The sequence below is a fragment of the Habropoda laboriosa genome, unplaced genomic scaffold (assembly GCF_001263275.1).
Source record: "Habropoda laboriosa isolate 0110345459 unplaced genomic scaffold, ASM126327v1 scaffold90, whole genome shotgun sequence".
Classification (NCBI taxonomy): Eukaryota; Metazoa; Arthropoda; class Insecta; order Hymenoptera; family Apidae; genus Habropoda; species Habropoda laboriosa.
Genome location: NW_017100218.1, coordinates 402,665 through 429,794, shown reverse-complemented (window position 1 = coordinate 429,794; position 27,130 = coordinate 402,665). Strand labels below are relative to the sequence as shown.

At 45.5% G+C, this 27,130-nt stretch overlaps 1 protein-coding gene across 1 annotated transcript in view; it reads right to left on the bottom strand.

The window, feature by feature from the left end:
* The window catches only part of LOC108570887 (latrophilin Cirl-like), a 278,113-nt gene that overhangs the window by 56,149 nt on the left and 194,834 nt on the right, over nucleotides 1-27,130 (bottom strand). The window contains exon 2 of the mRNA XM_017932817.1: nucleotides 2,335-2,521. Within this exon, the coding sequence (XP_017788306.1) occupies nucleotides 2,335-2,521 (187 nt within the window). The remainder of the gene's footprint in view (nucleotides 1-2,334; nucleotides 2,522-27,130) is intronic.

The window sequence follows — 27,130 nt, the reverse complement described above, 5'->3', positions numbered from 1 at the left end:
ACGCGGTTACGTGGCGCTTTTGTGTGTTCTCTCATTCTTCTCGCGTGCCTCTCCCTCCGTTCGTCCTCTTCTTCTTCTTCTTTGTTTCAGCAGCGCCGTAATCGACAACGGAGATCGAGTTTGCTCGCAGCTACCGCTTCCACCCGAGTTAAGGATAACGTTAATGGACACAGTTTCGATTCGTCATCGCGATTATCTTTCCCAATTATTCACACTACCGGCACCGTTGACCGTCTTATCGTCCTCGACGTTACCTCGCTCCCACTCTCTCTCTCTCTCTCTTTTGCCGCGAAACTAATTTCCGCCTAGCGATCTATTAATCACAGTGACGAAACGCGCGTCGCGGTTCATCAACGAAATCCCACGTCACCGTCTTTTCTATCTCTTCTCTCTGTCTCTCTCTTGTACCATCGTCTCCCTTCTTTGTCCTCCTTCCCTACGGATTGTACATCTGAACCAATATAGGTGCGACAGATTCCCGATATCGCCGCGTTTCATTTCGAACAACACAAAGATCAGAAAAAGAGAGAAAAAAAAAGAGAAATAAAAAACCGAAGAATAGAAACAGGAATCCGTAGGACATTTTGTCAGATTGGGTGTCTGAGGAGAAGGGATCTCGTGGGGTTCTTGGATCGTGTGACGCGCGGAAATACGCGTGTAACGCGCGTATAGTTTCTATACACGTATTCCACACGTGTATACGTGTGCATCTTGTGTGAACGTGTAGATGTACATGTACGTACGTGAGTGTGTGTGTTCGTGTGAGAGTCTGAGGGACACAGACACGAAGATCGAAGGAAATAGAGTGGATGTTCGCGAGGACCGGGATAGAGAAGCGACCGCTGAATTTGCGATTCTTCCTATCGCACTGATCCGCCGCGAAATACGCTCTTCAATGGTCAAGCAATTGGCCAGTTCGCCGGACCATATGAAGCCGTCCACTCCTTCCTCATTTTCCTTCTTTCCTGGATATATCCTTTTTCTCCCCTATCTTTTTCCCCCACCATTTCGACTCCATGCTCTTTGCTCCATTTCCGTGGATGAACAAGGGGGAGGAGTGGGGATGAAACAGCGCCGAGGAAGCTGATGGTTCCGAATCGTTTTCGTATCCTTTCAGAATTATTGCCCTGGTTTCGTGAAACTCGATCACTTCACGGTAAGAACACCGTGACAGCTACACGCACACTTGTATAAACCGAGTCTGTGACTAGAAACCGAGATTAAACGACGTCCGTATTTGTGGCTACTTTCGTCTGCCGGTTACTCTTGTCACGTAAGCATGACAGATGGAGGTCGAACGATTAAATTTAATTAAACACCTTCTAATTTTTCGTACCTCTTTCACAACGCGATGTCGAAATCCTCGGATTCGAGTGGAACGCGTTATTCGAATCACGACAGGTGGGCACTGCACGTTTCGAAAATATCGAATGTTACGGTGTCGCGCGAGTAAACGAGTTCTAAAGAGGAAAAATTCCGGCGTATGGGAAGGAGAGAAAGTCTCGGACGATATTTCAACGATCGATCCCAGGGAGAGAGACGCTTCCGCGGTTCGAACCACAGATCGGCGCGCATCTTTCCACCGCGCGAGAAATCGACGGGAGTCGAATTTCCGCATACTCGACGGTTAATAATTTTTCATTCCCCGGCCACCGTCGATCGAACCGTCCAATCGCGCGCGTAACTCTGGCTGCCGAGCGGCGAGAGATCCGCCACAGCAGATCGGATCGAGATTCGCACAGATAGATCGTATAGATCGTCCAAGGTCATCGAAAGACTATGATCGATATACACACACGGACGTGTGCGCACACGGCACCATCTCGACTCAGGAAGCGTTTCTCGTTACCGCGAAGGGGAACTAGCGCGCCTAGACTCCCAGGTGTCATGCTGGATATCTCTCGAATGGAGCGGTCGTAAAAGCTTCGCCGTGTAGATATCGATCCACGTGGAAAGTCGGATCGTTCGATAACCCGGGGACCAAAGTGACAAGCGCGATCTACCTTAGATCAGATCGGACGTCTCCTTTAATTGGTGCTAGTCGACTCATTAAGGATAGAAAATGCTTGGCAGCGGCGAGATAGTTCCAATTTTTCTTCCTCCGTTTCCACTCTTTTTACCCTTCTTTTTCCCCTCTTTTAGACTCATTCTTTTGCTTTGTCTTCGACGATATCGACGAGGCTCGATATAGAAAACGATACGATACGATTCTACCACCATCACGTGATTCCTCGACGCGATTCACAGGACGAAGGATAATAGGGAACTAGATGATTGTTCAGGATCAGTCGTGTATTGTAAGGATGCGAGGATGTCGATCATTGGTATACTTACTCGCTGTTCAGCACCCGGAAGGACTTGGGCGACATGCAGTTGACGCTCCAGTCGGTGTTCCCGTGCTCGTTGCATATCGTTATCGAGAACCTTCCATAGTTCGCTCTGATGAGGTGGATCAGCTTTCCCTCGCCGCACTCGATCCATAATGTTTTGCCTTCGCAGGCGTACGCGGTGTCGTACCTCTCTGTAACAGAAACGACGAAACAGGCTTGTTAGTCGATGCCGGGAGTTGATGCTAAACGTGTCGTAAACGCGAACGTTTCACCGCTACATTCACGGAAAATTACATTCAACGTATCCGTTTACACGTCTCGGTTTAACTCGTTAAACCGTTCAAATGGCAATAAACAAGAGAAACCGTGTTACCAAACACACCAATCAAATATTCTAAATTCATATATTACATGTCGCTATTATGAAAACAAACTCGAGGAACAATAATTTCAATGAAATCACAATACCGCAGGCTTCGTCGAAACAAACAATCATCCCCTATTGTACAGAAATAATTCCCCAGGTAAAAACAACAGAAACATTCCAGCTGGTCAAGACAAGTAAAACACACCCTCGACAGTAAGCCTCGACCATGCCTCATTTCGCTCTGAAAAGGCCGGCGTACGCAACAAGGGTCTAATTAGTCGTCGCGATCGTCGAACAATAGAAAAACGAATAAAATACACAGAGTCACGACTTCGTTGTAAAGAAATAACACCGAGAGGTCCCTACCCGTCAGCGATATGCTCTAGAACCGGGGATGCTGGAGGGGAGGGGTTGAATTACCGCGAATGAATAAGGAGTCCGGAACTAAGAGGAGGAGAAGCAGTGGTGGAGGTTTCCAAGCGGCGCGAGTCAAGAACACGTCAAAGTAGCTCGCACGAAATTACAGTGACGAGCCTTGTTGGAGGAGGGTGGTTCTCGGGTGGTTGTTGCCGGGCAGGTCGAGTCAGAGGGTGCATTACTGGCACGCAGTTGGCTGGGCCGTGTCGGGTTGCGAAGTGTAATGGAATTAAGATAAAGGACACTGTTGTATAGACGCGCGTGTACAGGGGACTCGAACAATGAGACGTCGTCGAGAGAGAGCGAGAGAGAGAGAGAGGCTGTACGGTTCGCGGGAACGACTGAAAGGAGGCCGAGATAGCCGGCTCAGTCTCGACTCTTTGTCGATCCTCCTCCATCCGTTCGCCGCTCCAGGGATTTATCCCGCGGAAAATCTGCCGGCTGGAGGTTTCTTTTCAAAGCAAATTAGCGAATTTACGGGCGCGACTTTCCTCGAAGAAAAGTCGTCATCCTCTCTGCCGTGGCTGTTGCCACGGCTGATCCTCCTCTCGTCACACGCTGCGTCTGCCGGCGACGCGTTCTTCCGGGGCACGACCGCTTTTCTTCGCGAACGCAGACCGCGGTAGCTCGGTTTAATGGCCGCGAAAATGGCTGAGAGGCGCGGGGATACAGTATATTCTCCACAAGTGTCAGACCGCGAGGAAGCTAAACCTGACACTCGTAGAGTCACGGACTACGTTTTCGAGCCTCGCGCCCGCCTTTGTAGTTTGCTGAACGTAGCCAAGTACAGCGAATAAAAGATAAGCATGAAACGTGAGTCGAAGCAACCAAGCGATTGAAATATCAACTTTTTTAATTTTACGTTTTTTTATCCCGAAATTTTTCTTAACATATTGCTGAGATTTTTCTAATGAAAATGACATCAAACACGATATAATTTAAACAACATTTACTTATTAACACGTTCACTGTCACGCCAGATTTACAGGTTGCTGTCAGGCGGCCACAAGAAAATACATTTTAAGCATAGGCTTATGGTATTATGCTTTACAATTTTTTTTTTCAATTGAAAATAATGTCTAGCTAGCTATGACGTTCAAAATTTTTAGTTGACAACATTTATTTTATTTTAATTATTCTAAACATTTGAGGCACTCCATTTGACCACCATGGCCATATCGAGGAAACAATCTAACGTTAAAACCTATTGAGTGATTAATTTAATTTCATAATATATCGCTTTAGCGAGCCACCGTTTGGTTGCCAATTGTTTATCACATAGAGTCGGTCTACCTCTACGTAAAAAAAAAAAAAAAATGTATGGTCGATTCCACTAGTGACAATACAAGTGTTACTGTACTTTGTCCAGTTTGGTGGAGAATATCGTTTAAATGCAATGGAAGTTTACCTGTGTTTTTCTGACATTTGGGTCATTCAATCTGGCATTTGGGTCATTCAATCTGGCATTTGGGTCATTCAATCTGGCATTTGGGTCATTCAATCTGGCATTTGGGTCATTCAATCTGGCATTTGGGTCATTCAATCTGGCATTTGGGTCATTCAATCTGGCATTTGGGTCATTCAATCTGGCATTTGGGTCATTCAATCTGGCATTTGGGTCATTCAATCTGGCATTTGGGTCATTCAATCTGGCATTTGGGTCATTCAATCTGGCATTTGGGTCATTCAATCTGGCATTTGGGTCATTCAATCTGGCATTTGGGTCATTCAATCTGGCATTTGGGTCATTCAATCTGGCATTTGGGTCATTCAATCTGGCATTTGGGTCATTCAATCTGGCATTTGGGTCATTCAATCTGGCATTTGGGTCATTCAATCTGGCATTTGGGTCATTCAATCTGGCATTTGGGTCATTCAATCTGGCATTTGGGTCATTCAATCTGGCATTTGGGTCATTCAATCTGGCATTTGGGTCATTCAATCTGGCATTTGGGTCATTCAATCTGGCATTTGGGTCATTCAATCTGGCATTTGGGTCATTCAATCTGGCATTTGGGTCATTCAATCTGGCATTTGGGTCATTCAATCTGGCATTTGGGTCATTCAATCTGGCATTTGGGTCATTCAATCTGGCATTTGGGTCATTCAATCTGGCATTTGGGTCATTCAATCTGGCATTTGGGTCATTCAATCTGGCATTTGGGTCATTCAATCTGGCATTTGGGTCATTCAATCTGGCATTTGGGTCATTCAATCTGGCATTTGGGTCATTCAATCTGGCATTTGGGTCATTCAATCTGGCATTTGGGTCATTCAATCTGGCATTTGGGTCATTCAATCTGGCATTTGGGTCATTCAATCTGGCATTTGGGTCATTCAATCTGGCATTTGGGTCATTCAATCTGGCATTTGGGTCATTCAATCTGGCATTTGGGTCATTCAATCTGGCATTTGGGTCATTCAATCTGGCATTTGGGTCATTCAATCTGGCATTTGGGTCATTCAATCTGGCATTTGGGTCATTCAATCTGGCATTTGGGTCATTCAATCTGGCATTTGGGTCATTCAATCTGGCATTTGGGTCATTCAATCTGGCATTTGGGTCATTCAATCTGGCATTTGGGTCATTCAATCTGGCATTTGGGTCATTCAATCTGGCATTTGGGTCATTCAATCTGGCATTTGGGTCATTCAATCTGGCATTTGGGTCATTCAATCTGGCATTTGGGTCATTCAATCTGGCATTTGGGTCATTCAATCTGGCATTTGGGTCATTCAATCTGGCATTTGGGTCATTCAATCTGGCATTTGGGTCATTCAATCTGGCATTTGGGTCATTCAATCTGGCATTTGGGTCATTCAATCTGGCATTTGGGTCATTCAATCTGGCATTTGGGTCATTCAATCTGGCATTTGGGTCATTCAATCTGGCATTTGGGTCATTCAATCTGGCATTTGGGTCATTCAATCTGGCATTTGGGTCATTCAATCTGGCATTTGGGTCATTCAATCTGGCATTTGGGTCATTCAATCTGGCATTTGGGTCATTCAATCTGGCATTTGGGTCATTCAATCTGGCATTTGGGTCATTCAATCTGGCATTTGGGTCATTCAATCTGGCATTTGGGTCATTCAATCTGGCATTTGGGTCATTCAATCTGGCATTTGGGTCATTCAATCTGGCATTTGGGTCATTCAATCTGGCATTTGGGTCATTCAATCTGGCATTTGGGTCATTCAATCTGGCATTTGGGTCATTCAATCTGGCATTTGGGTCATTCAATCTGGCATTTGGGTCATTCAATCTGGCATTTGGGTCATTCAATCTGGCATTTGGGTCATTCAATCTGGCATTTGGGTCATTCAATCTGGCATTTGGGTCATTCAATCTGGCATTTGGGTCATTCAATCTGGCATTTGGGTCATTCAATCTGGCATTTGGGTCATTCAATCTGGCATTTGGGTCATTCAATCTGGCATTTGGGTCATTCAATCTGGCATTTGGGTCATTCAATCTGGCATTTGGGTCATTCAATCTGGCATTTGGGTCATTCAATCTGGCATTTGGGTCATTCAATCTGGCATTTGGGTCATTCAATCTGGCATTTGGGTCATTCAATCTGGCATTTGGGTCATTCAATCTGGCATTTGGGTCATTCAATCTGGCATTTGGGTCATTCAATCTGGCATTTGGGTCATTCAATCTGGCATTTGGGTCATTCAATCTGGCATTTGGGTCATTCAATCTGGCATTTGGGTCATTCAATCTGGCATTTGGGTCATTCAATCTGGCATTTGGGTCATTCAATCTGGCATTTGGGTCATTCAATCTGGCATTTGGGTCATTCAATCTGGCATTTGGGTCATTCAATCTGGCATTTGGGTCATTCAATCTGGCATTTGGGTCATTCAATCTGGCATTTGGGTCATTCAATCTGGCATTTGGGTCATTCAATCTGGCATTTGGGTCATTCAATCTGGCATTTGGGTCATTCAATCTGGCATTTGGGTCATTCAATCTGGCATTTGGGTCATTCAATCTGGCATTTGGGTCATTCAATCTGGCATTTGGGTCATTCAATCTGGCATTTGGGTCATTCAATCTGGCATTTGGGTCATTCAATCTGGCATTTGGGTCATTCAATCTGGCATTTGGGTCATTCAATCTGGCATTTGGGTCATTCAATCTGGCATTTGGGTCATTCAATCTGGCATTTGGGTCATTCAATCTGGCATTTGGGTCATTCAATCTGGCATTTGGGTCATTCAATCTGGCATTTGGGTCATTCAATCTGGCATTTGGGTCATTCAATCTGGCATTTGGGTCATTCAATCTGGCATTTGGGTCATTCAATCTGGCATTTGGGTCATTCAATCTGGCATTTGGGTCATTCAATCTGGCATTTGGGTCATTCAATCTGGCATTTGGGTCATTCAATCTGGCATTTGGGTCATTCAATCTGGCATTTGGGTCATTCAATCTGGCATTTGGGTCATTCAATCTGGCATTTGGGTCATTCAATCTGGCATTTGGGTCATTCAATCTGGCATTTGGGTCATTCAATCTGGCATTTGGGTCATTCAATCTGGCATTTGGGTCATTCAATCTGGCATTTGGGTCATTCAATCTGGCATTTGGGTCATTCAATCTGGCATTTGGGTCATTCAATCTGGCATTTGGGTCATTCAATCTGGCATTTGGGTCATTCAATCTGGCATTTGGGTCATTCAATCTGGCATTTGGGTCATTCAATCTGGCATTTGGGTCATTCAATCTGGCATTTGGGTCATTCAATCTGGCATTTGGGTCATTCAATCTGGCATTTGGGTCATTCAATCTGGCATTTGGGTCATTCAATCTGGCATTTGGGTCATTCAATCTGGCATTTGGGTCATTCAATCTGGCATTTGGGTCATTCAATCTGGCATTTGGGTCATTCAATCTGGCATTTGGGTCATTCAATCTGGCATTTGGGTCATTCAATCTGGCATTTGGGTCATTCAATCTGGCATTTGGGTCATTCAATCTGGCATTTGGGTCATTCAATCTGGCATTTGGGTCATTCAATCTGGCATTTGGGTCATTCAATCTGGCATTTGGGTCATTCAATCTGGCATTTGGGTCATTCAATCTGGCATTTGGGTCATTCAATCTGGCATTTGGGTCATTCAATCTGGCATTTGGGTCATTCAATCTGGCATTTGGGTCATTCAATCTGGCATTTGGGTCATTCAATCTGGCATTTGGGTCATTCAATCTGGCATTTGGGTCATTCAATCTGGCATTTGGGTCATTCAATCTGGCATTTGGGTCATTCAATCTGGCATTTGGGTCATTCAATCTGGCATTTGGGTCATTCAATCTGGCATTTGGGTCATTCAATCTGGCATTTGGGTCATTCAATCTGGCATTTGGGTCATTCAATCTGGCATTTGGGTCATTCAATCTGGCATTTGGGTCATTCAATCTGGCATTTGGGTCATTCAATCTGGCATTTGGGTCATTCAATCTGGCATTTGGGTCATTCAATCTGGCATTTGGGTCATTCAATCTGGCATTTGGGTCATTCAATCTGGCATTTGGGTCATTCAATCTGGCATTTGGGTCATTCAATCTGGCATTTGGGTCATTCAATCTGGCATTTGGGTCATTCAATCTGGCATTTGGGTCATTCAATCTGGCATTTGGGTCATTCAATCTGGCATTTGGGTCATTCAATCTGGCATTTGGGTCATTCAATCTGGCATTTGGGTCATTCAATCTGGCATTTGGGTCATTCAATCTGGCATTTGGGTCATTCAATCTGGCATTTGGGTCATTCAATCTGGCATTTGGGTCATTCAATCTGGCATTTGGGTCATTCAATCTGGCATTTGGGTCATTCAATCTGGCATTTGGGTCATTCAATCTGGCATTTGGGTCATTCAATCTGGCATTTGGGTCATTCAATCTGGCATTTGGGTCATTCAATCTGGCATTTGGGTCATTCAATCTGGCATTTGGGTCATTCAATCTGGCATTTGGGTCATTCAATCTGGCATTTGGGTCATTCAATCTGGCATTTGGGTCATTCAATCTGGCATTTGGGTCATTCAATCTGGCATTTGGGTCATTCAATCTGGCATTTGGGTCATTCAATCTGGCATTTGGGTCATTCAATCTGGCATTTGGGTCATTCAATCTGGCATTTGGGTCATTCAATCTGGCATTTGGGTCATTCAATCTGGCATTTGGGTCATTCAATCTGGCATTTGGGTCATTCAATCTGGCATTTGGGTCATTCAATCTGGCATTTGGGTCATTCAATCTGGCATTTGGGTCATTCAATCTGGCATTTGGGTCATTCAATCTGGCATTTGGGTCATTCAATCTGGCATTTGGGTCATTCAATCTGGCATTTGGGTCATTCAATCTGGCATTTGGGTCATTCAATCTGGCATTTGGGTCATTCAATCTGGCATTTGGGTCATTCAATCTGGCATTTGGGTCATTCAATCTGGCATTTGGGTCTATCAATCTGGCATTTGGGTCTCTCAATCTGGCATTTGGGTCTCTCAATCTGGCATTTGGGTCACTCAAATTGGCAATTGGGTCCTTCAATCTGGCATTGGACCACTGGTGGAACCAAATTCAAGGCTTAGAAGACTCAGAACTGTTGATGAAACCAAAATTCGATGCTTGAAGGATGCAAATGGCTCACTGAGGGAATTTCAAAGGCTTGATGGAACTGAGAGGATGACCAGATGCAACCAAATCTATGTTACAATGTCCAGCTGTGTGGTAATTGGTGAGTCGCATCTTTTCTTTTTATTAATTAAATATTTCGTGGAGAAATATTTCAAATTCACAAGAGTATGAACAGTTTTACTAGGAATTGAAATATGAACTCTACTAACTTGAGAATATACATTATTTATTTGTTACAAATTTATTTATTTTCAGCAATTACAGAATATTTTCAGAAGTTACAAAATTTCTAATTTCTTAATTTTTACTAATTTTCAGAAGTTACAAGTATTCCTTTAGCTAGAAAAATTACAAAACGAAAATATATAATTGATGCGAGAGATTTGCTTAATGAACATTCTGTGGTAACCCATAGGTAACTGTGTCAAACAATTGTCACTGCTAATTATTATTCCACAATAGCCCATCGATCTATTCCAATTTATAATAAAGCTTCTACAGTTTCCACCAACTATTTCGAATTTTAGTTCAATTAGAAAATCAGGAACTATACCAATCCTCGACGTCCTTTGTCGAATACATATTCAGTAAGAAATTATGGAATATCCAAGTAAATCAACGGGATTCTTGACGAATCTTGTTAGTGGTGAATCTTAGGCAATTCGCGTCATTTCTTAAAAATTCTCCTTTTCCAAAATTAAACTAGCAAGTAAGCGAAGTTCTAAGTTAAGAACTGTGTGTGTGAGTTTTAATTTTAAGGATTGTAGTTGATAAGGTAAAATAAATTAGCCTAAGAAAATAAAAAATAATTCTATTCATCCGCCGATGGACGTCGTGGGATGCGTGCGTTTTACTTTTAAGTAGTCCATAAAATAAAATAAGTAACTATAAGATAGAAAAATTGTATCGAGTACAATGTGCGCGCTCTCTTACAGTGATACGCGTTTCTCATTCGTAGCTAATTACTAAAAATGCTTTCTACATTTTGCTATCGTCGATTCGAAACATAGAACATTAAATTCTCGATCACTCAGTTCCTGCGAGTTTATTCGCGACTTAATCACTCGCGAGTAGCGCGCGATACTCGCGAGTAAATTCGTCGTGTATGCTCGCTGGTTCTTTAGAATGATAGCGAATTTCTCGTTGCGCTCTGAATTCAATCTGACCGCGATTTATAATTTTTTGAAACCCTATCAAAGGAGAGCATTGAATTTTTCCAATCTTTAAATTAACTATGACAAAATGATTAGGGTTGCAATTTCAAATAAATATAAGACACTCCTTAAAAATTTATGTTAAGAACACGAATTTTTGATAAAGTGTCTTATCTCCTTTGCTACGAATGAGAATCGCGTATCTGTGAAGATAGAGAGCTGCCAGTAGGGCATGTGTTTTTGTCGGGTCCCTTGCGTAGTCACCTCCTCGTGGTGGGACCTGGTAATTGGTATCCTTTTCCAAAGAAAATTCTCACTTTTGCAAAAGGATACCAAGCTAAGAACTACGCGTACCCGTCGACACTCTGATTCTCACACACAGTCGAAAGTTTTAACTTTAAGTAGTTCGTAAGATAAAGTAAGTTAATTCTAAGATAGAAAATTGAACACTATGTGCGCGTTTCTTAATAAAATACCTTGAAAAATTATTCAGATTCTATGGTAGATATGAAAGTTCCATTTAACATCAAATTTTAACATTGATCTGTCAATAGCAAATTAGCAATCAATTGCCTACGAAACAGAAAGAAGAATTTATTCAATTTTCTGACATAAAATTTCACAAGAAGTAGCAGTAAAGGAAGATTAAATAAGAAATTTAATTCGATAGTTCTAGTGTTAAAAATCTCAAAGAATCTCATTGAGATTTCTCCGTTCTATCGAGAGACGATGGATCGTTTTATATAGAAACTTGGTCCCCTTTTATCGTTCTACTCCCACCAACATTTTGTCCGGCCTCGAGTTTCCATGCATGATAAATAAGCACATGCTGTAATTACACGTTGTAATTATCGCAGAGTATCATTCTTTCGTGCCAAGAAGTGACTGTTCGGCTTCTATCCTTACGTAGGGGACCACATTGTTCTACCGCTGGCATGGAGGTAGGCCGACTCTATGTGATAAACAATTGGCAACCAAACGGTGGCTCGTTAAAGCGATATATTATGAAATTAAATTAATCACTCAATAAGTTTTAACGTTAGATTGTTTCCTCGACATGGCCATGGTGGTCATCAATGACTGGAGTGCCTCAAATGTTTAGAATAATTCAAATAAAATAAATGTTGTCAACTAAAAATTTTGAACGTCATAGCTAGCTAGACATTATTTTCAATTGAAAAAAAAAAAATTATAAAGCATAATACCATAATCCAATGCTTAAAATGTATTTTCTCGTGGCCGTCTGACAGCAACCTGTAAATCTGTCGTGACAGTGAACGTGTTAATAAGTAAATGTTGTTCAAATTATATCGTGTTTGATATCATTTTCATCAGACAAATCTCACCAACATGTTAAAAAAATTGCAGATGAAAAAAAGTAAAATTAAAGAAATTATATTTTTCTATTATGATTTGTCGAGCCGTGTAATCTCGTAAAGGAAAAGGAAACCGACTGGTGAGGCGTTACACGCCTGACTGACTGCGAGCGAGATAACATGGGCGCAGCAATGACGCAGACCTAGGCGTAGGACCATCTATACTGTCACTTGTAGAATCCAAACTTACTGACTCTTGTAGAGAATTTACTGTATTGTGTCATCCCTTAGATGCCGCGTGATTTTTGTCACGGGTCACAAAGTGGAAACTTAAGGGGAGAAACTTGGCGAGCATTGCCACGGTGGTTGTAAGTACCACCTTGCACGTGAGAGGAACGACTGTCTTCGTTATTACGGGAATAAAATGGATGTATTAACACGAAAAAGTACTTTGAAGAATATTTCAGTCAACTGGTGCTAAAAATATCTGAATTGGGAACAAATTTCACCGAGCATCGATATTTCATTACTTCCACGTCGTCACCTGGAGGCAACAATCGCGATTCTTACGTACACGAGCACGTAGAAACGCGTACGCACACCAAACGGGGCAGAAGATGTTCGAGCGTGATAAAAAGAGCTGCTAAGAAGACTAACGGTGAGAAGAAAGGGTCGTAAAACTAGGTCCGGGCTTATTTAGACGGAAGAACGATAGATCTGCCATAATACCGGTCAGCCATAGTGTTCAGCTCGGTGACGAAGGGCGCAGGCGGTGTGTCTCGAAGAAGGAAGAAGGCGGCGAGAGAAGTAGTACCCCGAGGAACGAACCACGAGGACTAGCACGGGGGCAAGGACGAGAGGAGCTCTCTATAGACGGAGAGGGGCTGTAATAACTCTGTCCGTGAAAGCCCTGTCGTGAGTTCATTAGTTCCATACCGACGCGCCACAATGCCATTTTAGAGCGCTGTTAGGACTTTCCGCGAACAACGCGCGTCTACGTCCCGTTTCTTGCTACCTTCAGATACGACCTCGATGAATTTCTAGCACGTTATCCGTCGAACCACTCGTATTTGACACAAAAACAGAACAGCCGAACAAAAAACGACCTACGGTAATCACACGATCGATATTGGCTCGTTACATTTAATAAGTTTCTCTATAGGGGAAAAAAAAAAAGGCCACGACAACAAGAGTGTTTCCGTATAGTCACGATCGAATGGAAAAAAACAAAGGTCACGGTGAAGGAGTGTCGACGGTTAATAAGGTAAACCTGGAGGCGAGAGACTATCGACACCGATTCGACGTGAGTACATTAGAACGGAGGCATCCGTAAAAACGCGGGGCGTTTCGAGCGGCGCGAAGAAATGCCGATTTTACGGTGTCCCGAGGCTTTCCATTACCGTAAAAGATCCGAAGGTATTCGTCTTAAACGAGAACAAAATCACCGGTCACGCCAGAATGGATTCCACGAGAAGCAGGTAGAAGGGGTAGACGGAGAAATAGTAGATTTTATAGGATCCAGGTAATTTCTCGCCGCTTCTCTTCTACCACGGTGTGCACGGTCGCGATTAACCGGCCCCGTGACTCCGGCCCCGCTTATTCCAGCGCTGCAGTTTGTTCACCGTTAATTAAGCGTGTCTCGATAACACCGTAAGCGGCAGGTAATCGATATACGGCGTCATCGTGGCACGATCAGCATCCACGTTCGAGCCAGAAATGCCATGTGTGCATCGTGCGCAACCTCGTCGTTGTTCTACGTATGTACTGTAACGTTCTTTCGTAATAAAAAGCCGTGCAATGCTGTTCTGCTGTTTGTACGGTTACTGCAAACGGAGAGCGAATGAGTTTTGCTTCCGTGAAACGAGCGTGTCCTAACCGCAGCCACATGTCGCTAGCTCGCTTGCACGCTCACGCGCGCGTCATTCGCAGCTGCGCGCTTGCTGCAACCGGTGCATTCTCTCGGTGCACCTCTAACGTGAGCGCGATGAAAAAAAGGCCGCGTTCAAGCTGACGTAAGGGAACACGCTCAGCCAGCCAGCAGCAGCTTCCTCCTCGTTCGAACGCCGGCCCTCTGGCATTCCTCCCCCTTTTATCACGGGAGACCGGTCACTTTCGACCTTTTTCTCTTGTTCGCCTGGGCTTTTTTGCGCTCTGTTTGCGTTGCTCGAGAGGGCTCGAGTTTTTCGGCTTCCGATTTTAATCCAGCCGAGACGCTGTGCGTACCTTTTCCGCCGGTTAGCTTAGAGAGGTGTTTTCAAGGTGTAGCCGCGCCTTTTTATAACGTGATAGAGACAAGTGTAACAGAGTACAAGTGTGTAATAATAGCGGGTGAGTAAGAGGGCTTTAATAAATAGGGCTCGTTTTCTCGTTACACGTATCCAAAGTTTTCGCCGTAATTAATTGCGATCCCCTCGACGGTACGAGAGAAAACGATGACTCCTCGTTTTCAGAAGTCAAACACTACTCTGTATAGCTATTGTGACCGCGACTTTGACTCGCTTACTCGTCAGACACGTCGCGATCCCTTTGAATGGTGTAGCTAGAAACAACCAGATGGGGTGTAGAAAGAGAGAGGGACTTTTACGAATCGCGCGAAAAGCGAAATTGAAGTGCCGCGAGCTTCTCTGTTGCTGAAGCGCGTTTCGCCGCGTTTTGCAATTCCGTTATGCCGCGACTGTCTTGACAAAAAAACAGGAAAAAAAAGGAAAAGGGAAAGTGAAAGAAAAAAATTTCCTCGCGGAAACGCGTGCGCTGGAACACGAAGGATAATGACGAAACGGAAAGAGCGCCCGCGATAACCTGGCTCGTCGTCTCGACGAGAGTTAGAACGCGCCGGGAAATCTGCCATCTTTCTGCCAGAGTTCCCTCTCCCTCTGTCACTGGTCTGACCCTTGCATCGCACTTTGACGAAGTGCATTCGAATGAATGCCGCGAAAAGTTTTTAACGAGTGCACTCTCTCTCGGCGACGCTCCGCGCCGCGTCTGGTGAAAATGTCAACGACGACAACGATCTGAAGGTGTAACGACACCGTCGTTCGGAGAAAAATATCCCAGCGAAAATTGCTGAATGCTGTTACTACCGCTTTTCTCCCTGAGTTCTATTTCAGGCGAAATAATCATGGAGTAGAAACGGTGCAGAGAGATGCATCCTTTTGAAGGATATTCGTCGCTGATGTTCTTGTTGTTCCCTTTAAGAAACAAGACTGGGTCAAGCGAAAACAAGAATACACGCTCTTGGCGTTGAAATATTCTTCTTTATTCTGGTAAGGAGTAAAAACAAAAGAAGGGAAGAAGCTGTCCTAGATATCTCGTTTTAGAGGATAGTTTTCTTTTCAACTGTTTTTAATCTTGCAATTCAATTATCTTTACAAAGGAGGAAAAAAGAAGAAGGATAAACGAGACTCTCAATTCACTGTTAAACTGTCATCACGCCAATTAACCGCGTCTCAATTGCATAACGTTCACAACCATAGAGAGAGTAAGAGAGAGGATCTAATCAACCGAGTTTCTCAGTGATTGCCGTGGAGACGCGGATTTCCATCACGGCTACCTATTCAAGTTCTTTGAAGTCGCTGTCGTCGCTGTCTCGCGACAGACACCGGTCGCCAGGGAAGGTGAGAACGCCGCAGGATTTCGTGCGGTCAATGCGCGCTGCCTGAACTCTGCCCAGGGATTCTAAGTACGGATTCTGAGGCACAACGGGCTTCAAACTTGCCGCGGCTCCCTGGAAAGCTTCAACGTCCGTGTAGATGTTCGTGTAAAGGTAGAAGGTAACATGTATCGGTTGAATGTATCGCTGAACGATGGGGTGGAAAAGCTTGAATACCGACAGGACCTTCGCCCTGAGACGAAGTTTCAAGGGAGCTGGTTCGAGTATCTGTGTTTCCGAGTCGTTCGATCGTCCTTGGGATTTACGTACCGCGGCCAGAAGGATTCGTATGGTGTTCGCGGAAGGCTGTCTATGGCTGACCATTGACTACCGCGATGAAAGTTTCTGGACTTTGACTTGGTAGAAACGACGCGTTGAGTCCGCGCGCGGTAATCTTTGAACAGAGATCGTACCGAAAAGTGGAAGTTCCAGGGAACGAGATTAGGACGAGACGAAAGGAAGTCCGTGGTTCTAGATTCTCGAGATTTTCGTGTTTGAGGGATTCTGAGAAGATTGAACGAACGCGAGCAAGTGTGAAACCGGAGAATGTTTGGAGAGATCGTGGATTAATTAGAGATCCACGGTTTAATAGCGATTTATTCTACCACATGGGTGAACGTTATCAAAAATGGGTGGGCGATTCCGAGGGTCCATAAATAATGAACAAATAACGAGGGAATAGGTTAAACGTATCCAATCGAATGTGCAAGAGATTCGCAGACACACCTGGCGCGGTGAACGGGTCTGCACAATTGAAGATCGCATCGTTCTCTCGAGGTGGAACGAACTTTTGAACCCCGACAAGTGGACTGGAGAGAAAAAAAAGGGACAAAGTAAGGGGGCGAGCACAAGCGCGAAGGAAACAAGAAATTCCAAGTAAACCAAGTATTGGCGTTTCTCGGATGTAGGGGATAATTAATTATCCACGCTACTCCATCACACGAGCAGCTCGAACGTATCGCCAATAAAGCATTCGATATTTCTCGATTAATTCCAGATCCGTTCAGCTGGCTTCGAGACACGAGACGCCGAAGCTGAGATAGAAAGAGAGAGAGAACGTGGCTTGGTCTCTTGCTTTCTCTGTGGTCGGGCATTCCGTGGACGGCGCGTGGAAGGGAAAAGAGGAGAATTGCAGTTTACCATTAATGACTTCGGGTAATAATATATCGGAGGTCCGGCAAGCCGTGCCTCCCGCTGCCGCGGCGGCCAACTTGAAAGGGCCGACCTAACAGCGGGATGTCGTCAGCCCGATGTGGTCTTAGGCCTCGAAACCTTTACTACAGGGTATATACACTCGCCGTGGGTGATGCCTCGTTGAAACACTGTGCGGCCATTGTTGCCCACGGACACAATTCCCCCAGTCTGGGCCACGCTCGTCGCGCCACCCTCTCGACCCCGAACAACGCGCTCTCCAGCAACGATTTCAGCGGATTCGAGAGACCAATGAAGTGAGCACCGTTTTTGGTGCTGCGTCGGGACGCGCACACCGGGACACGGCTGGTGTTGCGAGGAATTGATGACACGAGTGAAAGAGAGACTCCCCCCCGGTGGGGGGAGGGAGGTTGGGAGAGTTTCATTTGGGAGCGGTCCCACTCTTGTTTGGAGCTTAGTAGGTTTTCGAGTTGTGTATATGCCACGTTGAAAGAGAGAGAGTACTCTTTGAAGGGGAGGTACCGGCGTAATGATGTACAGATTCTTCACACTTGAGCCCAGATGTACGTCTAAATACATATATACAAGGGAGTATCATCTGGTGGTTTAAACCGTCGCACATGCGGAGTAGAAGTGAAAGACTACTGGAAACGGGGGAAAGTAGCGGTTTATCGTTGCGAGGTTCGTTGAAATTTACGATGTAAGCAATGGAAAAAGTGCTTCTCACGATGTGGTTTAAAGCCCATCTTATCCATCCTACGATCAATTCTGATCTCGTAACGGACAAAAGGGGAATCAAAACGTTATACTGTAACGGATTAAAACACCGTCTATGATATATACGGCGGAGCGTTAGAAGGCCGCGTATACTACGTGTCAGAGGGTAACAACACCGTGACGTACCGTTAATTATTTTCCCAGGAATGGAGCACCGTCAGAATCGGAGAAACGGGTGGGGAAAACTATTTCTCTTCCGTGTGTATGAACGGGTGCGGAACGTCGTCGTCCAGAAGATAGCGAAAGAAAAAGAGTTCTCGGTTCGTTCTCGCGGCTATCGATCGAGGGCAACATTATAGAGACGCGAGTTCGGCGTCGGTGCGCTGTGCTCGTCCGGTTGGCCATGCATCTTTGGGCTTGGCGAGGCTGCACACGGTTGCTGCACTCTCCGTGAAGCGCTCCCGGGACGCATAAATCAAAGTCCTCCGCGGAGACTTGCCTCGGTTACGTTCTTCGTTCGCTTCCTCTCGCTCGTTCTTCCGTGTCCCTCCTCTGCTCGTTTCGCTCGTGCCTCTCCCACGAGCCACCAACGAACGAACACACAACCTTCCCTTCCTCTATCCTATCTTCTCTACTCTTCTCGTCCTTCCTTCGAACGGAGCCGAGCGTGTCGGCGGAATTTCTAATTCGAGCTAATCCTTTTTCGCTGCTCTAATTACATTATCAATTCACGTTGGAAGGGGGGGCCACTGTGTGTGCACGCGTGCACATACGGTCGCGCGGATACGCTCGGTGCATCGGCATTTACATGGTCGGCCTGTTGCACGTCGCGGTCGCCGGTGTCAGCAATTATCTGCCGCCACCCTGCTCACCCCGTGCCCGCGATCGATTATCTCGCCGGGACCGACGAAATTTCGCGTCGAATCGAAATTCGAATTTCGAGGAGGAGGGAGCGCGCGCGTTGTACCTGCAAATGGAATTGCCCGCTCCTCCTTCTTGTTTCTCTTTTTCTCATCTTTCCTTCCTTTTTTTTTCTTCTTTTTCGTTGCTGCTGGCTACCAAGAGATTATCAAGTGGGGTAATGTAATTAAAGCTTACATTTTACGAGAGGGGTTTACGCTTTTCGACGATACACGCTAATTATACGGGCATTATTCTCATTTGCATTCGCTTTCCTGCCGGTGAAAATTGAATTTCCGATAGAGGGGGCGGGGAGAGGGAGCTTGGATTGAAATTTCCAAAGGACACTTTTAACGTCTACCCTGAAACTTCGGCTAGAATTTCGCTGTACGACACGTTATTAAACGATGCTCCCAACCGGGAGAGACTTGTCTCGATCTAATTACCATTCGCGATTCGATCGGAATCCCGTCGCCGCCAGACGGAATTCCACCTGGCCAGTAGCATCGGTACGTCGCTGATCGGCCGCTTAATTAGCCGCCAGCTCGTGGAAATATTCGAAAACGTTCGATCGACCACGTGCTCGCGCGCCGTGCCACGAAGACGCGCGATTAAACGCGATTCGTAATTACATTCCCGTGAGTAATGGAACGGTATTTATGAAGTCTTGGCGAATCTGCCACGCAAGACCCTTCCCTTTCACCCGTAATGGATAAGGCAATCCGGACGTAATTTCGCTCTTAGGAAAGCACGTGGGCATAATTTACAGGCCGTGAGGCAGGTATAGTTGAGAAGGAGGAAGGATCGGCGGTCTCTAGTCGTTCGATCGAGCAAATAAGCTTCGAACGATCGTTCGCGTTTTCTCGCTGTTGAGTATTGTTCCAGGCACCACCGGTCGGATCGTTTAACAGAGCTGAGGCAGATGCAGCGAACGGAAATAAGAAACCGTATTATACGTCCTATCGCATAGTTTTCACGGATCACTATGACGTCATCTAAGATAGCGGGCGGGGTAACACGAGACACCTCTTATCTGGCTTATTTAGCGATCACGTTTCATACATCTCCCATTCATAATATTTTCATTGTGCCTGGGACCGTGTGTTATGACTCGTCGATCCAATTACACCGTACGTGAAACTATCGATACGCGAGCACCGCGCAAGCACAGCGACAAAATACGAATGACGAACGACCGTCTCGTCACGGGGCGGCTTTCTAATGTTCTACACCGGGGCTCGTGGGGTCGAGGTCATAATTTACGCGGGGAATTGGATGCTCGGAGTCTCCATTGATGCGCCCTTGTCGGCCTCACAAAGAACTTCCTCTTTCCCGAAGTTCCTTTATCATTAGAAAGATGAACTGCCTCTCTCCCTACCATCTGTTTCTTACATGTTACCAACCTAGGTATCCTCGTAATTTCCGTTTGCTCTCATTGAACGACGACGTGCTAGAGTACCGACGATTAAACGCCAAACTACAACCAAAGACGTTGCAAGTAACGTCATCGGCGATTCTCAAAGGGGGAAAAGTAGGCAGCCACGCGACCCAAGGATACATCCTTTACACGGCTTCTATTTCGCTAATAATCAGCGTGGCCCGCATTTCACGGCACACGAATTCGATTCGCGTTACATGACAGGTAACACGAGCGGTCGCGTGTAAACGGCCCGAAAGGGGTAGACGAGGGGGCCCCAGCCGACGAGGTAACAAGAAGGGAACGAGTTAAGAGACGAAGGGGGGGAGGAAGTGACGAGGTGCCGAGGAGAGAAACGAAAAATCGTTACTGTCGTTCATTGGACGGAGGGTAGGAGAGAAAAAAATTTCAGATAGAGGATGGACACCGGTCGCGAGACGTCACTCATCGCGTACGTCGGCACCGTCGTCCAACCCTGTCGATATCAGTTACCGTACTCGCCGCTCGCCGCTTGATCGATGACCGACGCGATGGAAATGACATTTCGCGGAATGCCGTTGTCGTCGCCGACCACTTTTTTCTCTTCCACACTCTACGCCCTCCTATCCTCTCTCTTTCTCTCTCTCTCTCTCTCTCTGTCGCACGTTCAACCCTTTCTCTCTTTGTATCACTGATTTTTTTCTCCCCTTCGTCGTGCACCCTCTTTCGCTTTGTCCGTTTTTTTGATTGTTTCTACCTTTCGCTGGGAAATTAACGCAATTCGTTTCTGACGCTATTCGACTTGTTTTCGCCGGAATATTGGGTTTCATATAACAATATGTTCTGAAAAAGAGAATAGAGCGGATTTGTGAATCGTCGAGGCTAAATGGAGAATTTGTTGGCGTGCAGTTTTAAGAAGAATGTATAATACGGTTGGGGAATAATCGTTAAACGTGAAACAACGGCGGGTGACCGACACTTGTCAAAACTACTGCTCCTGTTCTATCGCCGCTACTTCAATGGATATTGGATTTTTATTCTCATCAAAACGAACGGCGGGCAATTTCGAAAATCGCGAAACGCTGACGCCTCTCGCCATTGTTTCCACGTTGCGTAATTGACCGTCTATGACAGGAGTCGTACGACGTACGGTCGTTCGCGCCGTTCCACGCGAAATATCCTTTGCATGCAAAGCGTCGATTCGCCGCCTACGATCTATGTTTCGTGATTTCCGAGTAAATCCGGGGACCGCGACACCGAAAAGTCGATCTGTTTTTCCGGGACGATGGGATTTTGTTTAATTCGAGCGAGGAAAAAAATACGAGGCCAGAAATTTCTGCGTCCAAAAAAAAAAGAAACAGAAAGCAAAAAAACGAATATACCTTTGTTCCATTTCTGCTGTTCTATTTCCACGTTGCCATTCGTAATATACATCGTTTCAGCGATATCCGTCGAGATGATTTGCGCAGAGACAACAATCGCAAATGTTCCGAGAGCTTCAAGACCGATCGAAGAGTCGTCGTCAAAAGCAGCGGCAGTAATAGAAGCAGAGTCCAGCCCAGTTAAAGGTTATTAAAATTCTTGGACGGCGCTTATCAGAGGAGGCGGCGTTTTCGCGCTGGCTAACGGCATTACGGATTAATTTCCAGAGACAAAAAGGGGTGCAGTAGCGTTGGCGAAGAGGGGGATGAGCGGTGGGTGGGAAAAGGAGAACGGCTCTCATAAATTTCCCAGACCGGGCGGGAACAAAAGGACGATTGTACGGCGAACGCGCCAGGAAAAAATCGTCCCACCGTGCGTATATATATATCTTGATTAATTCAGATACTATACGCCCCATCCCGCGTCGTTCACTGCCTCTCGCGAGGGGATCATCGCGGTGGTACCAAGTCGCAGACAGACGAAGAGGGACTGACTGCTGTGCGAGAACGCGGTTTCCCGCCTCACGGTCGAACTCACGGAGAGCGACGCAGAGAGGCGGGAAGAAAGAGACGTCTAATGCACATCTACGGCTATCACGAACGACATAATTGCGAGGTATACTTCATTAAATGAGATCGTCTGAGTTGGTGGGCGTATGTGCTGCGTCTCGTTACGTTCATCTTCGTCTCACGGTGTCACCGTGTTGGTACACGTACACTCGTGCACACCTGTAAAGAGCACACCTCTTCAACCCCACTACCACCACCCCCGCTCGACCGTTTCCTCTTTCTCTTTCGTTCTCAGCCGTCGTCCCGATGCCACCACTACCCTTGCGCGCGTTTCTTTCTACCTTTTTCTCTCGCTTTATCTACCCACCCTCTTTTTATCTGCGCGCACCGCCGCGCCGACTCACGTACACGCGTATGCACACACGCCGAGCTTAACCCTCTCTGCGACGACGAGCGCACTCCACTTGAAAGCTTTGACATCGGAGACGTCGGCAAGTACACCGGAGGACGGATTTATCGGATATTCTTCTCTATCCAGAGTGCGAGGCAGACGGAGAATTTCAACCGCGACGAGGAGAGGGTGGAGGTAGGTGTAGGTCGGGGTTATTACCAGGGTTGAAGGGAAGTTTCGCGGACCGGTTACGAAAAATTTGTCCCGTGAACGAAAGCTTACGACTCCGGAGGATTATTTCCTTTTTTCATTATCGCTATAGAGGAACGGTCTCGAGAAGGAGAAACTCGTATTAACGCACCGGGGAAAAGAGTATTAGGAGTATTAGGCTCGTCGTATTAGAAGTTTCAATATTCATTACAAAAGGACCGGAGTCCTTTGTTCAAGGGTCACTCGGTTGTAGCTGGTAATTACAAAATTCTTCGTTACTTTCATTAGCGTCGAATTGTTCTTTTCTGCGACGAGCAGGAAGAATTTTGTTTAATTAGTCTGCAGTCTTCCGGCTGGCCGCGTCTTGCCGTGTCTGTCGCCCCGGAGTCTCTTGATATCGATATTTTTTTCCCTCCCGCTTTGGAACGCGACCGGGAGCGCAGCACCGTATTGATTGTCTGCGAGCGTGCGGAGGAGAGACGACGTGCCAAAAGACAATTACCGTGGAGATGTTTTATTCGGAGAATTACTTAATTTAATTATTCAAGCTGATATGTCGATGGGGGAAGTGATTTGCCGAGAAACAGGAAGGGAGAAAGAATTTTGACTGTTCGATGTAACCGTTGATTTGACTATCGGTCACGATCGAACAGATCGAGCAACGAACGAACGTGGATGAAGGGTGAGACGAAGGCGAGGAGGATAATTGTACGCAGAAGACGCGCGAGACATGGACCTCGAGGGGAGACCGGTCCCCGAGGCCAGTTCCGCGATCGGTCGTACGTCTTCCTGAGATACTACTCGTATCGAGTTTCCAGGAGGATCGACGTATATCGTTCTCCACGTCGGCGTACGACAAGAAACGACGATAGAACGGCGTTCTTACTCGTGTGTAATGTGGGGGATGCTGCACGTCACCGCCTCCACAGGTCAAAGACCATCGACGGGGGCTAATAAACGTAGCACGTGTCTCGGTCCGGGGAACTCGTAAACGCAGCCGGGCTTCGATATCTCGCGACGCGAGTTAATTAAAGAAACAACGTGTCCGCTTCTCTCTACTTTTCTCTCTATCCGCCGCCTCTCCACGGATCGAACGATACGATTTTATAACGTACTCGTGCTCCACTCGATGGAAGATTGTTCTCTCCCCCACCCCGCCCCGTTACTCTCTCGGTGTAATTTAATATTCCGTCATCTTTTATTCCGGTAATTTTTCCTCTGTATTGGCAACGAACGAAGAGAAAGTATCGGAAGAACGATGGGACAGAACCATGTTTCGCTAATAGCTTTCTGCTTGCGATACAACGAGCGCGACAAAGTTGAAATGGTAAATGGAACTGATGAATTTATAACCGTGGATTTAAACACTGTACGAACACAGACCTTTTCCAACTAATTTTCCCTCGCAATCTCTAGCGAGATGTCGCACCGTAGGGTGGCTAGGTTTGCCCTCGAAATTTTCAGGCGAGCTTCTCTTTAATCCAGCATGGCGGAACGGAAGGAGAAGAAAGCAGGGTTAGGATAAAAAACCCACGTTTTATAAGATTTCGAGAGTGACTTAATAAGTCGCAAGACTCTGCTCAGCGAGCGAGAAAGCAGCGTCGGGAATCGCTGAAAGAAGACTAATGAACTTGTTGGCTCTCGGCCGAAAGGAGGGTCATTTCGCGGTTCTTAACCGCGGCTCGAATAAAACGGTCATTTCGCTCTTGGCTACAGGCAACCGCTTGAAATTTTTCCTCCCCCGCCCCCGAAAAAAAAAGAAACGCATCCAGCGCGGGGTGGTTGATGAAGAACTTGATAAAACATGAACTTCTATGTGAAGTTAAGTTTCGTCCGGAAAAGTTTCATGCTGAAAACGGCGTTGTGTCGCGGTCGCGATTAAACACACGAATTTATGAACTTACCGAAATAATTCATCGGAACATGGATTTTCAACTATATCCGTGACCTCGTGAATAATCTTCATTAGGAAACCTACATCGCGTCCGTGTAGGCGTCTAATGAAAATGCACAGTCAGCCAAGTGGTAAGTTGACCGAAAACGTGTTAGCTAGGTCCGATCGATTATGACCAGTGACCGCGTTTAATATACCGGCATAAATAACAAATGTTTCTCGGGGGCACAATGTAAACGATCCGCGTGTATTACGGTTAGCAGGGGTACACGCAGAACCAGAGTGTGAGAGAGAGAGAAGCGGGCAGTAGCAGCGGCGAAATGCTCGAGGAAGATCAACAACGCGTCGAACCGTCGAGGCGGAGTGAAAAGTTCGGACGAGGGGGGTAGCAGCGAAGGCGTTTCACTTGGGCCGAAAACTTTCTAAATTAGAGTATAGTCCAGAGGGCGAAGAGTGCAATGATTTTTAACTAGTACCCTTCTAGCGAGGATTTCAGAAAGTGGCTGGAAGTTTAACCTAAAAAAGAAGGGCAAGTTGTTTGGTTTTATTAGCCAGAGGCGACGGCGGGTTGATTGGAGTGGAATATTAAAGCGTCGACGGGAATATCAAGTTGGGTCTCACGCAAACGTGATCGAAGCTAAAGGGAAGACGAAAGTATAGGACAAAAGTTCGGTATCGCAATTTTGGTCGAGTTCGGTGAATAGATTAGCAACGTCGTTATATATTTCGATGCTACCGTGCGAGTGTTAAAAAAATCTTCCGCAATAAAATGTTGCCGGTGCAACTAAAAAGTTTGTGGGAGTAGCGGGACCGGTTATAGGATGATTTGCAACATTGTCGCGAACTTCTAAATCGAGGTGGGATGTTTCGGAGGTGATTTACTACAATGGCGGAACGGCCCGATGCATTGTGGGTAATTCACAAGCATCGTGGAGAAAATTACACCGTGTGTAACAGTGTTGCACGTCGCAAAAACGACGAGGGATTCTAAGCAACGTTTTTAAACGTTTTAGAAGTTCGTCGGACACTTTGGAAAATTAGGAAGTATTTTGTAGCAATGAGCAACACTGTCGCAAATTGTTTACGCTCGCAAGGTGCGTGCGTGTGCGTTGCAACGGTGTTGGGATATGCTAAAAGCTTCCACAAACACCGGGAACGCGTGGAGCATTTGCGACATTGTTGCGAACCTCATAATTGCTCCCGGAGGCTTTACAACACGGCAGAAAACTATTACAACGCTTTACAAGCTTAGTATCGAAGGTCACGGAATGTTAATCTCTGTTTGAAATTGCTCGGTGTGCATGCCACTGCTAACTGCGTATTTTTACCGCGTATAATTTGCAGATATGTACAAGTAACTTACAATTTTGTTGCGTGCATTCGGTTAATCTCGAATTACACCAAAGCGGAGTACTATCCAGACGTGTTGCCCACTTTACACAGAGTTTCGCTAAACTACACTCGCGATTTTTAATTCGACTGACATACAACGTGGTTGAAACTCGCGACCATTACGTTAGAAACTGCGCACATTCGGAAACAACGACTTCGCGCAGACTCTCGTTACCATAGAAACGAAGAATTCGCGCCCAAACAGTCTCCCGTGACCGACCGCGAGCGTGGTGCTGTTAGACTGTTCGTCGTGTGTAATTAAGTGAAAATTAATAAGTGGTAGCGAAGTTTCTTGTTAAATTTGCACGCAAATCGTGAACAGTGCAGTAAAACAAAGTTCAACGTAACAGTGGTGTACCTAAGAAATGTTTCGCGAAGTAATAACGTATTCTAAATATCGAAGTATATTTCGTCACTTGTACTGCGCCATATGGTTCATAAGAATACGTCGTTTTCTATTCCCATTATTGTTAACGTTAGTCTATTAAGTTACGTTTAGTGCAAATGAAGGGAGTGAACGATTGTGCAGTGAGTGAATGAGTTAGAGAATCGCCACTTTGCTTGAAAAATCCCTATTTCCACAACAGTGCAGACGTGACAACTTTTCTCACTTCCTCAGTAGCAACTGCGTCGTTTCGAGTTTGTCGTATAACGTCGTATTAAGGTAAGGTTAATACTTTTCTGAAAAGTTTCTCATTGAAACAGCATAAAAGCTGTGCATAAGTGAACCAGAACTTGCATCTTTTCTCAAAATGCACCACAATATTTGGAGAGGTTAAGATAAACCTTCTCTTGTAATCAATAACCTCTTAACTAGGTACAGTAGTGTACCCATAAGCGTCCACATTTTTGCACACATAAGCGTTCGTCGCTATCCCCACCAATTCTTGGAAATTGGACTTCGGAGCGGAGTTCGAGCATACCGAGTGAAACAAGGTAATTCGATATCGACTCCTGAATGTGAACAACTGACACTTGATATATCGGTATCCCACTCAGGCACATCTCTTTTGTCTGGTTAAATTCGTAGAAATCACCTCTCCTCTTAAGCGTCCGTATTCGGTCCCGACTGTAGACGCGTATGTGTGCACTACTGTATGTGTAACAAGGTTACGTAACTGCGTACGTGTTCATTTTTGTCTTTTTTTTGCACAATTCTTACCATTCCTCGATGAAACTATTACTAAATAATTTTACGAGCAATAATAAATAAAAATCAGAAACAAATTTAAAATTTATTTTTAATATATTATTATTTTAATTAC